At 41.0% G+C, this 13,563-nt stretch overlaps 1 protein-coding gene across 2 annotated transcripts in view; it reads left to right on the forward strand.

Annotated features, from left to right (window-relative positions):
- Positions 1-13,563, forward strand: part of NUP210L (nucleoporin 210 like) — a 148,838-nt gene that overhangs the window by 25,753 nt on the left and 109,522 nt on the right. For both annotated transcript variants that reach the window (XM_066262044.1, XM_066262045.1), the window contains exons 8-10: positions 7,325-7,393; positions 8,868-8,974; positions 10,286-10,426. In XM_066262044.1, the coding sequence (XP_066118141.1) occupies positions 7,325-7,393; positions 8,868-8,974; positions 10,286-10,426 (317 nt within the window). The remainder of the gene's footprint in view (positions 1-7,324; positions 7,394-8,867; positions 8,975-10,285; positions 10,427-13,563) is intronic.

The raw sequence follows: 13,563 nt of genomic DNA on the forward strand, positions 1-13,563 counted from the left end.
CAGGACAAAAAAAGATATTTGAAGATTATCAATTTCTAGATAGGTGATAGTTGAAGCTGTTGTTGTAGACAGAATCATCTAGTGAGGGTCTATAGAGTGAGAAGAGAAGAGGGCCACAGACAGAATTTTTTTTTTTGAGGGGGAGGAGATAGATGAGAAGCATCAACTCATAGTTGCTTCACTTTAGTGTTTTATTGATTGCTTCTCACACATGCTTTGACCCGGGGGCTCAAGCCAAGCCAGTGACCCCTAGTTCAAGCCAGAAACTTTGAGCTTTAAGCCAGCACCTATGGGCTCAAGTCAGTGACTTTGGTCCATGTCAATGATCCTGTCCTCAAGCTGGCAAGCCTACCCTCAAGCCAACAAGCCCATGCTCTAGCCTGTGGCCTCGGGGTTTCAAACTGAGGCCCTTAGTGTCCTGGGCCAACACTCAATTTACTGTGCCACCACTGGTCAGGCCAAGGTCAAAATTGTTTAATACCAGCTTTTAAGGTTCACGTGGAAGAAGAGAAACTCTGAAGGCAGCCCAGAAAGAATGTTTAAAAATAGGAAAACCAGGAGAGAGGAGCTTCATGGTAACCAAGTGAGACTGTTCCTCAGGAGAAATAAGTAGAGAAAAGACTGAGATAAAGATAGAGACAGAGCCTGACCTGTGGTGGCGCAGTGGATAAAGCCTTGACCTGGAAATGCTGAGGTCGCCGGTTCAAAACCCTGGGCTTGCCTGGTCAAGGCACATATGGGAGTTGATTCTTCCAGCTCCTACCCCCCCCCTCTCTCTGTCTCTCCCTCTCCTCTCTAAAATGAATAAATAAAAATTAAAAAAAAAAAAATCCATGATGCTTTGCAAAAAAAAAAAAAAAAAAGATAGAGACAGAAGTAACTAGAAAGTCTTGGGTAACTTTATCAATTAAGTAGAAATTTGAAAAAGTCATGAGAACTTTTTTTATTTTTTTGTATTTTTCTGAAATGAGAAGTAGGGAGGCAGAGAGACAGACTCCCGCAGGTGCCTGACCAGGATCCACCCAGCAAACCCACTAAGGGGCAATGCTCTGCCCATCTGGGATGTTGCTCTGTTGCAACCAGAGCCATTCTAGCACCTGAGGCAGAGGCCATAGAGCCATCCTCAGCACCTGGGCCAACTTAGCTCCAATAAAACCTTGGCTGTGGGAGGGGAGAGAGAGACAGAGAGAAAGGAGAGAGGGAGGGATGGAGAAGCAAATGGGTTCTTCTTCTGTGTGCCCTAACCAGGAATAAAACCTGGGATTTCCACATGCTGGGCTGAGCTGATGCTCTACCACTGAGACAACTGGCCAGGGCCAAGATGTGAGAACTATTTTAATGTAGGAGAAATATGTCTGTAAGTTAAACAGAGAGAGGTGGGAGAGATATGGGAGAAAGGGCAAGATTTCTGAGGGGCAAGAGAAAATGAGATTTAGAACAGGTAGAAAGATTAGATGAAAGATGTCTTAGTTTGATAACAGAGAAATGAATTGGTTTAGAGACCTATCGAGATGTTTCTTCATTCTGTAAAATGAAAAGAAGGTTGCATTTCTGGATTTTCTTCTGTTATATTAGAGTACATATCAGAATCAAACCAAGATTGGCATACAGATATCTTTTCAGTTTTTAACAGATTTACTTTAATAAATAGATAAAAGTCATCTTTAATTAGCATGTCAATTGTATTATATGTGCAGCTTATCTGGAGTACTGAGGCAGCTTTAAAAGTTTCATCCCTCATACAGCATCAACCTGGGACACTGAGAACCCAGGTTCAAAACTCTGAGGTTGCCAGCTTGAGTAAGGGATTATACAAATGACCCCATGGTCACTGGCTTGAGTTTAAAGGTCGCTGGATCGAGCATAGGGTCACTGGCTCAGCTAGAGCCTTCCTGGTCAAGGCACGTATGAGAAGCAATCAATGAACAACCAAAGTGCTGCAACTATGAGTTGATGTTTCTCATCTCTCTGCCTCTATCTCTGTCTTGCTAATTAGATCTGTATAGATGGATAGCAGAATAAATTTATATTTCTGTTTGAATTTAAATGAAGGGGGTAATAAGTAGTATGATGCATAAGTGACCTAGAAGTAACTTTGGTGGAAAAGGTATTAAAGATTTGCTGCACATAATAGAAAATCAATTTGTGATTTTTATTTATTGTTTTTAGAGGTGGGGGACAGACAGGGACAGACACACAAGAAGGGAGAGAGATAAGAAGTATCAACTCATACTTGGCGGGTACCTTAGTTGTTCATTGATTGCTTTCTCATATATGCCTTGACCAGGGGGCTCCAGCAGAGCCAGTGACCCCTTACTCAAGCCAGCCACCTTTGAGCTCAGCGACCATGGGATCATGTCTACAATCCCACGCTTAAGCTGACAGCCCCACACTTAACCCGACAACCTCAGGGTTTTGAACCTGGGTCCTCAGCGTCCCAGGCTGATGCTCTATCCACTGCACCACTACTTGGTCAGGCGAATTATTGATTTTTTCCCCAAAAATTTCTTTATTACAAACACTACTCTACTATATTTTCAGTTTATAATATCTTGTAATGGCATGCAGAAATCATTCTAGAAAATGCCTAACTATTATTGCAAATTACCAATATCCTGTAAAATACAAAGAAGAGTAAATGACAAAACCTGAGTAGCTTTGTAGTTTGTATGTTATGGTAACTTATTATAATGTCTCTTTCTCCTTTTTGACACAAGATTTTTTGCCAACATTAAAAGAGCTATCAATATGGAATTCATATACATATAAAGTATCTTTTCAAAAATATTTACTTTTTTATTTTTATATATATATTTATTTTCCAGATTTTTATTTGGCTTATTTTATTATAAAGCCAATTTATTTTCTTTTTGAATAAGTTATTGTACTCTTAATGAACACCTTTCATGTGCAAAGCACTAAATTGAGACTACAGTAGTAATACACATATGCTGCTCCTCTGTCCTCAAAGAGTCTGGAATGTTCAGCCTGAATAGTAGAAGTTGAGTTTAAGGCTGACTTCTTATGTAAAATACTTGGAAATCAAATTTGAGAGAGAAATTGTGAGGCTAACTGGAGGAGTCCCAGGAAGTGTTATTTAAAGAGGGTCACAAAGGATAGGTAGTTTACCCATTTGAATGGAAAAAGTATACAGTCTTGAAAATAAATGGGAAGTTTAGTAAAGAAAGAATATTTTGAAACATATTGGTGGTCCTGTATACCTAGATAGGACATTTAGATCATATACTATAAACAGCTAGGAGCCTTTATGGAGAAGTTTTAAGTGGAATATTCAAAGATCTAGGTTTTTACTTTTTAGATTACTGTTACATTGTTTGATAGATGGATTTGTTTATTCAGCTCTAATCTCCCTGTCTACCTGGAAATGGAGATTTTGCTGAGGCACCAGCCTAACCTGATTCTAAATACAATATGTATAGCTTGTCAAGCATCTCTCTCTTTCTGGGATAAATTTTTTAAATTAATTTTAATGCAGTGACATTGATAAATCAGGGTACATATGTTCCGAGAAAACATCTCCAGATTATTTTGACCTTTGATTATGCTGCATACCCCTTACCCAAAGTCAAATTGTCTTCTGTCACCTTCTCTCTCATTTTCTTTGTGCCCCTACCGTCCCTCTACCCCCTCCCTCTCCTTCCTCGCCCCCTCCCCACCCCTTCACCCCACTCCCTGTTACCATCACATTCTTGTCCATGTCTCTGAATCTCATTTTTATGTCCCATCTATGCATGGGTTCATATAGTTCTTAGTTTTCTCTGATTTACTTATTTTACTCCATATAATGTTATCAAGGTCCATCCATGTTACTGTAAATGATCCGATGTCGTCATTTCTTATGGCTGAGTAACATTCCATAGTATATATGTACCAAAGCTTTTTTTTTTTTTTTTTGTATTTCTCTGAAGAGAGACAGTCAGACAGACTCCCGCATGCGCCCGACCGGTATCCACCCGGCACGCCCACCAGGGGGCGACGTTCTGCCCACCAGGGGGCGATGCTCTGTCCCACCGGGGTGTCACTCTGTTGCGACCAGAGCCACTCTAGTGCCTGGGGCAGAGGCCAAGGAGCCATCCCCAGCGCCCTGGCCATCTTTGCTCCAATGGAGCTTCAGCTGCGGGAGGGGAAGAGAGAGACAGAGAGGAAGGAGAGGGGGAGGGGTGGAGAAGCAGATGGGCGCTTCTCCTGTGTGCCCTGGCTGGGAATCGAACCCGGGACTTCTGCACGCCAGGCCGACGCTCTACCACTGAGCCAACCAGCCAGGGCCTACCAAAGCTTTTTAATCCACTCGTCCTCTGATGGACACTTGGGCTGTTTCCAGATCTTCGCTATTGTGAACAATGCTGCCATAAACATGGGGGTACATTTCTTCTTCTGAAACCATTCTGTGGTGTTCTTGGGGTATATTCCTAAAAGTGGGATGGCTGGGTCAAAAGGCAGTTCGATTTTCAATTTTTTGAGGAATCTCCATACTGTTTTCCACAGAGGCTGCACCAGTCTGCATTCCCACCAGCAGTATAGGAGGGTTCCCTTTTCTCCACATCCTCGCCAGCACTTATTTTGTGTTATTTTGTTGATGAGCGCCATTCTGACTGGTGTGAGGTGATATCTCATTGTGGTTTTAATTTGCATTTCTCTAATGATTAGTGATGTTGAGCATTTTTTCATGTGCCTATTTGCCATCTGTATGTCTTCTTTGGAGAAGTGTCTATTCATTTCTTTTGCCCATTTTTTATTGGATTGTTTGTCTTTCTGGTGTTGAGATTTACAAGTTCTTTATAAATTTTGTTTATTAACCCCTTATCAGACGTACTGTCAAATATGTTTTCCCATTGTGTAGTTTGTCTTTTTATTCTGTTCTTATTGTCTTTGGCTGTGCAAAAGCTTTTTAGTTTGATATAGTCCCATTTGTTTATCCTGTCTTTTATTTTCCTTGTCCATGGAGATAAATCAGCAAATATATCTCTGCGAGAGATGTCAGAGAACTTACTGCCTATGTTTTCTTCTAAGATGCTTATGGTTTCACACCTTACATTTAAGTCTTTTATCCATTTTGAGTTTATTTTTGTGAATGGTGTAAGATGGTGGTCTAGTTTCATTTTTTTGCAGGTTGCTGTCCAATTTTCCCAACACCATTTTTTGAAGAGGCTGTCTTTACTCCATTGTATGCCCTTACCTCCTTTGTCAAATATCAGTTGTCCATAGAGCTGTGGGTTTATTTCTGGGTTCTCTGTTCTGTTCCATTGATCTATGTGCCTGTATGCCAGTACCAGGCTGTTTTTTTTGTTTTGTTTTGTTTTTTTTGTATTTTTCTGAAGCTGGAAACGGGGAGAGACAGTCAGACAGACTCCCGCATGCGCCCGACCAGGATCCACCCGGCACGCCCACCAGGGGCTACGCTCTGCCCACTAAGGGGCGATGCTCTGCCCTCATGGGCGTCGCTCTGCCGTGACCAGAGCCACTCTAGCGCCTGGGGCAGAGGCCAAGGAGCCATCCCCAGTGCCCGGGCCATCTTTGCTCCAATGGAGCCTTGGCTGCGGGAGGGGAAGAGAGAGACAGAGAGGAAGGAAGGGGGGGTGGAGAAACAAATGGGCGCTTCTCCTATGTGCCCTGGCCGGGAATCGAACCCGGGTCCCCTGCACACCAGGCCGACGCTCTACCGCTGAGCCAACTGGCCAGGGCCAGTACCAGGCTGTTTTGAGAACAATGGCCTTGTAGTATAGCTTGATATCAGGAAGTGTGATACCTCCCCCTTTATTCTTCTTTTTTAAGATTGCTGAGGCTATTTGTGTTCTCTTTTGGTTCCATATAAATTTTTGGAATATGTGATCTATATCTTTAAAGTATATCATTGGTATTTTAATTGGTATTGCATTGAATTTATAAATTGCTTTGGGTAATATAGACATTTTAATGATGTTTATTCTTCCTAACCATGAGCACAGTATATGCTTCTACTTGTTTGTATCTTTCTTGATTTCTTTTATCAATGTTTTATAATTTTCTGAGTACAAGTCTTTAGTCTCCTTGGTTAAATGTACTCCTAGGTACTTTATTTTTTTGGTTGTAATAGTGAAGGGGATTGCTTCCTTAATTTCTCTTTCTGACTGTTCATTGTTGGTGTATAAAAATGCCTCTGATTTCTGAGTATTAATTTTATGTCATGCCACCTTGCTGAATTCATTTATCAGGTCCAATAGTTTTTTGACTGAGACTTCAGGATTTTCTATATACAATATCATATCATCTGCGAATAATGATAGCTTTACTTCTTCTTTTCCAACTTGAATGCCTTTTATTTCTTCTTCTTGTCTGATTGCTGTGGCTAGGACTTCTAGGACTATGTTGAATAAGAGTGGTGAAAGGGGGCACCCCTGCCTTGTTCCTGATCATAAGGGGATTTCTTTTAATTTTTGCCCATTGAGTATGATGTTGGCTGTGGGTTTGTCATAGATGGTTTTTATCATGTTGAGGTATGTTCCCTGTATTTTCACTTTGTTGAGAGTTTTGATCATGAATGGGTGCTGGATTTTATCAAATACTTTTTCTGCATCTATTGAAATTATCATGTGGTTTTTCTCCTTCCTTTTGTTTATGTGATGAATAACATTGATAGATTTGTGAATATTGTACCAGCCTTGCCTCCCCAGAATAAATCCCATTTGATCATGGTGTATGATTTTTTCCATATATTGTTAGATCCGGTTTGCTAATATTTTGTTGAGGATTTTAACATCTATATTCATCAGGGATATTTGCCTTGGCGACCGCTTCCCGGGCTGTGGTCCCAACACCTCTTCTCACCACGGGTGGGGACTGCTCGGTGCCTGAGCCTGCCCCGCACCTGCCTCTCCCCGCCTCCTGAATTATTGATTTTTAAAACAGTCTACAGAACCCAAGGCTGGATAGCAAATCATGCCCCTCCCTATTCCTGCATCACCACTGTTGATATCTTCAGCCAGAGTCATGTCACTTTGTCCTGCTTTTCATAACGGGCTTCTATGTAAGATTTATTTGGGTAAAGAGTTCTGTAGCTAAATGAATACTAAAAGCATACAGCATGGTCTTTTTATTCTCTCTCATTCCATAATCCTCAAATTTGAAATTCAAAAATACCTGAGTCCTGTGATTACTGAGTCCTTCAGCCTTTTCTCAGAAGTGTACACATTTAAGCTTTTGCTTTTCAAAGGATAGTGAAAGATAGAATTTTTGTTTGTGGGTTTATTTTCTTTTTCTTTTGGTAGCTGATATTTCTCTTTTCACTCATCTCTAGCTCATATGATTTCCTTAAGTAAAAATTAAGATGTCCATATGCGATCTGTGTCTGGACTTCCAAATTGCACCATATATGTTGTAGAGCCTGGATTTTTAGGTATTTTTATTTTTATTTTTTTGTGACAGAGACAGAAAGAGAGAGAGGGGGACAGATAGGGATAGACAGACCGGAAGGGAGAGAGATGAGAAGCAAATTCTTCTTTGCGGCTCCTTAGTATGTTCATTAATTGCTTTCTCATATGTGCCTTGACTGGGGGGCTACAGCAGAGCAAGTGACCCCTTGCTCAAGCCAGTGACCTTGGGCTCAAGCCAGTGTCCTTGGGCTTCAAGCCAGAGAGCTATGAGCTCAAGCCAGTAACCGTGGGGTCATGTCTATGATCACACTCTCAAGCCAACGACCCTGAGCTCAAGCTAGTGAGCCTGTCCTCAAGCTGGTGTTCCTGAACTCAAGCTGGATGAGCCCATGCTCAAACCAGCAACCTCGGGGTTTTGAACCTGGGCCCTCTGCATCCCAGTCTGATGCTCTATCCACTGTGCCACTTCCTGGTCAGGGTTAGGTATTTTTAGATAATTATTTTCTGAAAGCTAAATAGCTAAAATGAATGCATTAAAAACTACAGTGCTTTGCTTTGGCTGGATAGCTTGGTTGGTTAGAGCAGGGGTCTCAAACTCAACTCAGCATGTGGGCCGCAGAGCAAGCTCACAGCCGTTCTGCAGGCCGCACTAGATCTACAAAAGGCAACTGTTACACAATACTTTTCTCACTGCAATTGAAAACAAAAAAAAATCAGTACAACAAGCACAATCGTACATATAGTTTACTCAGTGTCACAAAACGACCAGAAACTGTAGTTCGCATCACAACTGCTGTTAACTAAGCTAATATCTAGCTAGGATGCTAGAGAAATGAAAAATACAAGTAGGCCCCTAGTCTTACTTAATTTTATCCAAAATATTTTGAACTTCGTGGATTAGTCTGCGGGCCGCATGCGGCCCGTGGGCCGCAAGTTTGAGACCCCTGGGTTAGAGCATTGTCCTGAAGCACAGAGGTTACTGGTTCAATTCCCAGTCAGGGCACATACAAGATTCAATATTCCTGTCTCTCTCTAAAAAATTATTTTAAAAAACTATAGCGCTTCTTTAGACTTCATTATGAGACCTAATTAACTTTCAGTTCAATCTTACTTTGACATGTTTTTACACATTGTTCTGGTTATGTCCTCTCTGCAAGAGTGAAGCATCTTGAAACATACTGTGGGAAAATATAAAGATCCATATAATACAATATTGGGTAGGAAAAGAGACTTTATATAAGACAAAAAGAAACCAAATGTCTTTAGACCATTTGAAACAGTGAGTCTGACTCTAAAAAGCTAAAATCTTGCCTCACATTATGGATGAGCACAATTATGGTTTATTTTTATGTACAGATATAACTGAAAGTATTTCTTTATATCTGAGCTCAGTTAAATCAGGATTTTGGAACCTCAAATTACATTACAATTTGATAGTGTGAACTCCAGGATTACTTTGACAACCTCTAATATTTTTGTTTCTTGATTTGTGTATAGGTTTCACAGTCCAGCCAGGAGACCGTTGGAGTCTAGAGGTAGGACAGGTGTATGTCATTACAATAGAGGTGTTTGATAAAAGCAGCACAAAGATCTATATTTCAGATGTGAGTCTCTCTTTTGTATCTTTCTAACACCTTGTATGGATAACCTTTTTTTTTTTCTTGTGAGAGAGACAGGAACAGACAGAGACAGACAGATAGGAAGGGAGAGAAGCATCAACTCATAATTACTGCACCTTAATTGTTCATTGATTGCTTCTCATATGTGCCTTGACCGGGGAGTAGGGGGACTCCAGCTGAGCCAGTGATCCCATGCTCAAGGAAGCCACCCCACTCAAGCTGGTGAGCTTGTTCTCAAGCCAGATGAGCCTGCGCTCAAGCTGGCGACCTCAGGGTTTTGAGCCTACATCCTTAGAGTCCCAGGCCAATGCTGTATGTACTGTGCCACTGCCTGGTCAGGCACAGATAACTCTTTGAGTGAGCCATTTTGGGGGGTAGGGGGGTTGGAAACCATTTTTCTTCTACTTCCAGATTTTACCTTTGGAAATGCAAGTTACTATATTATTATTATTATTATTATTATTAAATAGCTCTGTCCTTGAGGAATGCTAAGCCAGAAGTAAAAGTTAAAATTTAGTCAGAATTATAGAAAAGAACTGAACAGAGCACCAGTGATAACTCTTTGAAGGAGATCCTCATTCTACAGCAGGGGTCGGGAACCTTTTTGGCTGAGAGAGCCATGAACACCACATATTTTAAAATGTAATTCTGTGAGAGCCATACAACAACCTGTGTACGTTAGGCATTATCCAATAAAAATTTGGTGTTGTCCTGGAGGATAGCTGTGATTGGTTCCAGCACCTGCAACCATGAACATGAATGGTAGGAAATGAATGGATTGTAATACATGAGAATGTTTTATATTTTTAACATTTTTTTATTAAAGATTTGTCTGCGAGCCAGATGCAGCCATCAAAAGAGCCACATCTGGCTCACGAGCCATAGGTTCCCGACCCCTGTTCTACAGCTTCATTCAGAGATGGGTGCCACAGTTTTGTGGTGGTGAGAGTATTGGTGTGAATATCAGGTGTGAAGTGTTCTACACGGTCTCTAGCATCTTCTTTTTTCTTGAGAACTGTCAACTTATGGAATGGCACAAATCACACTAAAATCTACCCAAACTTTGACTCTTTCTGTTTACTGGCCACTAACAGATCTTTTAAAAACTAGTACCATTTTAAAATTGCATCTTTCCAACTTAGAATTTTCATTAGGGAAAGCAAAGATTTTGTTTTTATTTCTTTGTCCAGAATGCATAGCCACACTTTTTTTTTTTCTTTAATGCTTTGGGATTAAGGTAGCTTTAGGGAATAAAACATTTCTTCGGGTTTGTGTTACTGTTGGGCTGATTTTCAGAATATTAAGATTATGTGCCAGTTCCTAAGGGAGTACTTTGAAGAGCAGCTAACTACTGTGAATGGATCTTACCACGTCGTGAAAGCCCTGAAAGATGGTGTCGTGGTGATAAATGCATCCCTGACTTCCATCATGTACCAGGTAGGAATGAAAAGGACAGTCTTTGCATTCTGCGAACACTGATGAACCTTGCTGACTTCCTGATTTGCGAGCAGATATATGGCATATCCCACCTTTATTTTTCACAAAAGTAAAAACCTGATAAACAGTGTACTCAGTAGCTTATACCTCTATAAATTTTCTGTTCCACTCTTTGTTGTTGCACCTATCTGCATTTATGATCATTGTGTATTTATCCATTTGAAGTTCCTTAAAATAGTAATTATTTCATATGCACAGGTGCCGTCAAGTTCACATAGAGTACTTTCTGTTCTAAAAATCCAGAGGAACAATCTGCCAATTTAATTAACCATATTATCCATATTGAACTTTTACATTACTTCCAGTTTTTTGTTTTTGTTTTTTACTTCCAGTTTTTTATTACTGTAAATGTCATGACAGTATTTTTTTTTTTTGCATTTTTCTGAAGCTGGAAACAGGGAGAGACAGTCAGACAGACTCCTGCATGCGCCCGACCGGGATCCACCCGGCACACCCACCGTGGGGCGACGCTCTGCCCACCAGGAGGCGATGATCTGCCCATCCTGGGCATCGCCATGTTGCGACCAGAGCCACTCTAGCGCCTGAGGCAGAGGCCACAGAGCCATCCCCAGTGCCCGGGCCATCTTTGCTCCAATAGAGCCTTGGCTGCGGGAGGGGAAGAGAGAGACAGAGAGGAAGGCGCGGCGGAGGGGTGGAGAAGCAAATGGGCGCTTCTCCTGTGTGCCCTGGCCGGGAATCGAACCCGGGTCCTCCGCACGCTAGGCCGACGCTCTACCGCTGAGCCAACCGGCCAGGGCCATGACAGTATTTTTGTACAATTTTTTTCCTTTTGGTTAGTTTTCATATGGAATAATACCAGAAATGAAGTTACTTGGTAAAGGGATAAGGACTCAATCAATTTTGATGCCTCTAAATTGTATAAGTATCTGATTATTAAACATCTGTCAAATTTGTTTTCTTGTCCCACACCTACTTTTTCTCCAGTTATCCTTTAACCCAGTTATTTAAGACAAAATCCCAAGAGTTACCCTTCTCTCTCACCTTCTACATTCAATACTTAATTGAATGCCATTAGTTATTTTTAAATGTCTCTCAAACACATTTCTTATATACCCACTGCAACCTTTTACCTATACTTCCAGAGTGGCTTCTTAACTGGTATTTCACCCTTGTCAGATAACTCTTTTGGTTAGAGTATCATCCCAAAATGTGAAGGTTGTGGGTTCAATTCCCGGTCAGGGCACATACAGGAACAGATTAGTGTTTCTGTCTATCTGTTTCTTCCTTTCTATATCTAAAATTAATAAATAAATAAAATTTTTAAAGAACCTTTTGAAAAAAAAAACTGGCATTTCTCTAGTATTTAAGCTAGAATGATATTCCCCCCCCCCAAAAAAAAAATATATCATGTGTTTACTGTTTCAGTTCCCTTGTTGGCTTCCTATTGAATTTAAGGTAAATTTTAAACTTCTGAATATGGTTTTCTAGGACCCTCTCGATGACAGAGATCACAAACTGGTGACCTGTAGACTATCTTGGTTTGTAGTCTTGTTTTTTATTTAAGCATATAAGTTTGGCTATGCCATTTATACTACACTTTTCAGTCTTCTGCGTTTCCTACCATTCCCTGTTATTTTATATTTAGCTTGATAAACCTGTTTATGTTATCTACTTAATACCTATAGGCATTTGAGTTTGTGACTTTACCTGAGTAACCGGCTCCTGACAGCTTCTCCAGCCTCAAGTCTTATTACTTTTCCTCTCTTATGTTTCAGCCATACTGAACTTTCAGTTTCTAGAAAATGCCTTGTTCCTTTTTACCTCTAACTTTTTGGTTTTTTAAATAAACACAGTTCCTTTTATCTGCAACACTTGCTCTCTATTCATTGCACAGTTCCAGCTTAAACATCAGTTCCTCAGGCATGTTTTCCCTTTTCCTGTTTTCAGAGCTTCCTGAACTTCCAAGATCATGGTAGTCATCATTTGCTTCTCTTGTCAGATTATAAACTTTGAGGACAATGATTATGCCTATTTTGCTAAAAACTGTTGCCCTATATCCAACAGAGTGACTGACATATAGTTGTTACAAATAAGTATTTATTAAATGAATTAATGGTGTTTGGATTAGTTATAGTCAGGTATGGATCTATATTCTATTATTAAAACATCTCAGCCCTGGCCCTGGCCAGATAGCTCAGTTGGTTAGAGCATTGCCTGAAGCATAGAGTTTGCTGGTTTGATACCCGGTCAGGGCACATACAGGAGCAGATTAATGTTCCTCTCTCTCCCTCTTCCCTTTTCTCTCTCTCTCTCTCTCTCTCTCTCTCTTTCTCTCTCTCTCTCCCCCTTCCTCCTTCCCTCTCTCCCTCTCTCTCTCTGTCCCCCTTCCTCCCTTCTTCTCTCACTAAAATCAATAAATAAAAATTAAAAAAAAAATCTCAGCCCTGGCCAGGCAGTTCAGTTGGTTAAAGCGTTGTTGGAATATGCCAAAATTGTGGGTTCAATCCCTAGTCAGGGCACGTAGAAGAATTAGCATACAAGCCCTGGCCGGTTTGCTTAGTGGTAGAGAGTCAGCCTGGTGTGCAGGAGTCCTGGGTTCGATTCCCAGTCAGGGCACACAGGAGAAGCGCCCATCTGCTTCTCCCCCCCTCCCCCTCTCCTTCCTCTCTGTCTCTCTCTTCCCCTCCCGCAGCCAAGGCTCTATTGGAGCAAAGTTGGCCTGGGCGCTGAGGATGGCTCCATGGCCTCTGACTGAGGTGCTAGAATGGCCCTGGTTGCAGCAAAGCAACTCCCCAGATGGGCAGAGCATCGCCCCCTGGTGGGCATGTCGGGTGGATCCCGGTCAGGTGCATGTGGGAGTCTGTCTGACTGTCTCCCTATTTCCAACTTCAGAAAAATACAAAAAAAAAAAAAAAAAAAGAATTAGCATACATAAATAAGTGGAACAGCAAATTGATATTTCTCTCTCACTGTCTCTCTCTCCCTCTCTCCCTTCCTCTCTCTTGCTAAAACAGTAAATTTAAAAATAAAATGTCTAGTTTTTTCAAAACTATTTATTGCATAGTGATTTTTTTTATCCATTGTTATATTTCTAGTAGTTTGACCCCATTCTGGAA

Source organism: Saccopteryx bilineata, chromosome 2 (assembly GCF_036850765.1).
Source record: "Saccopteryx bilineata isolate mSacBil1 chromosome 2, mSacBil1_pri_phased_curated, whole genome shotgun sequence".
Lineage (NCBI taxonomy): Eukaryota > Metazoa > Chordata > Mammalia > Chiroptera > Emballonuridae > Saccopteryx > Saccopteryx bilineata.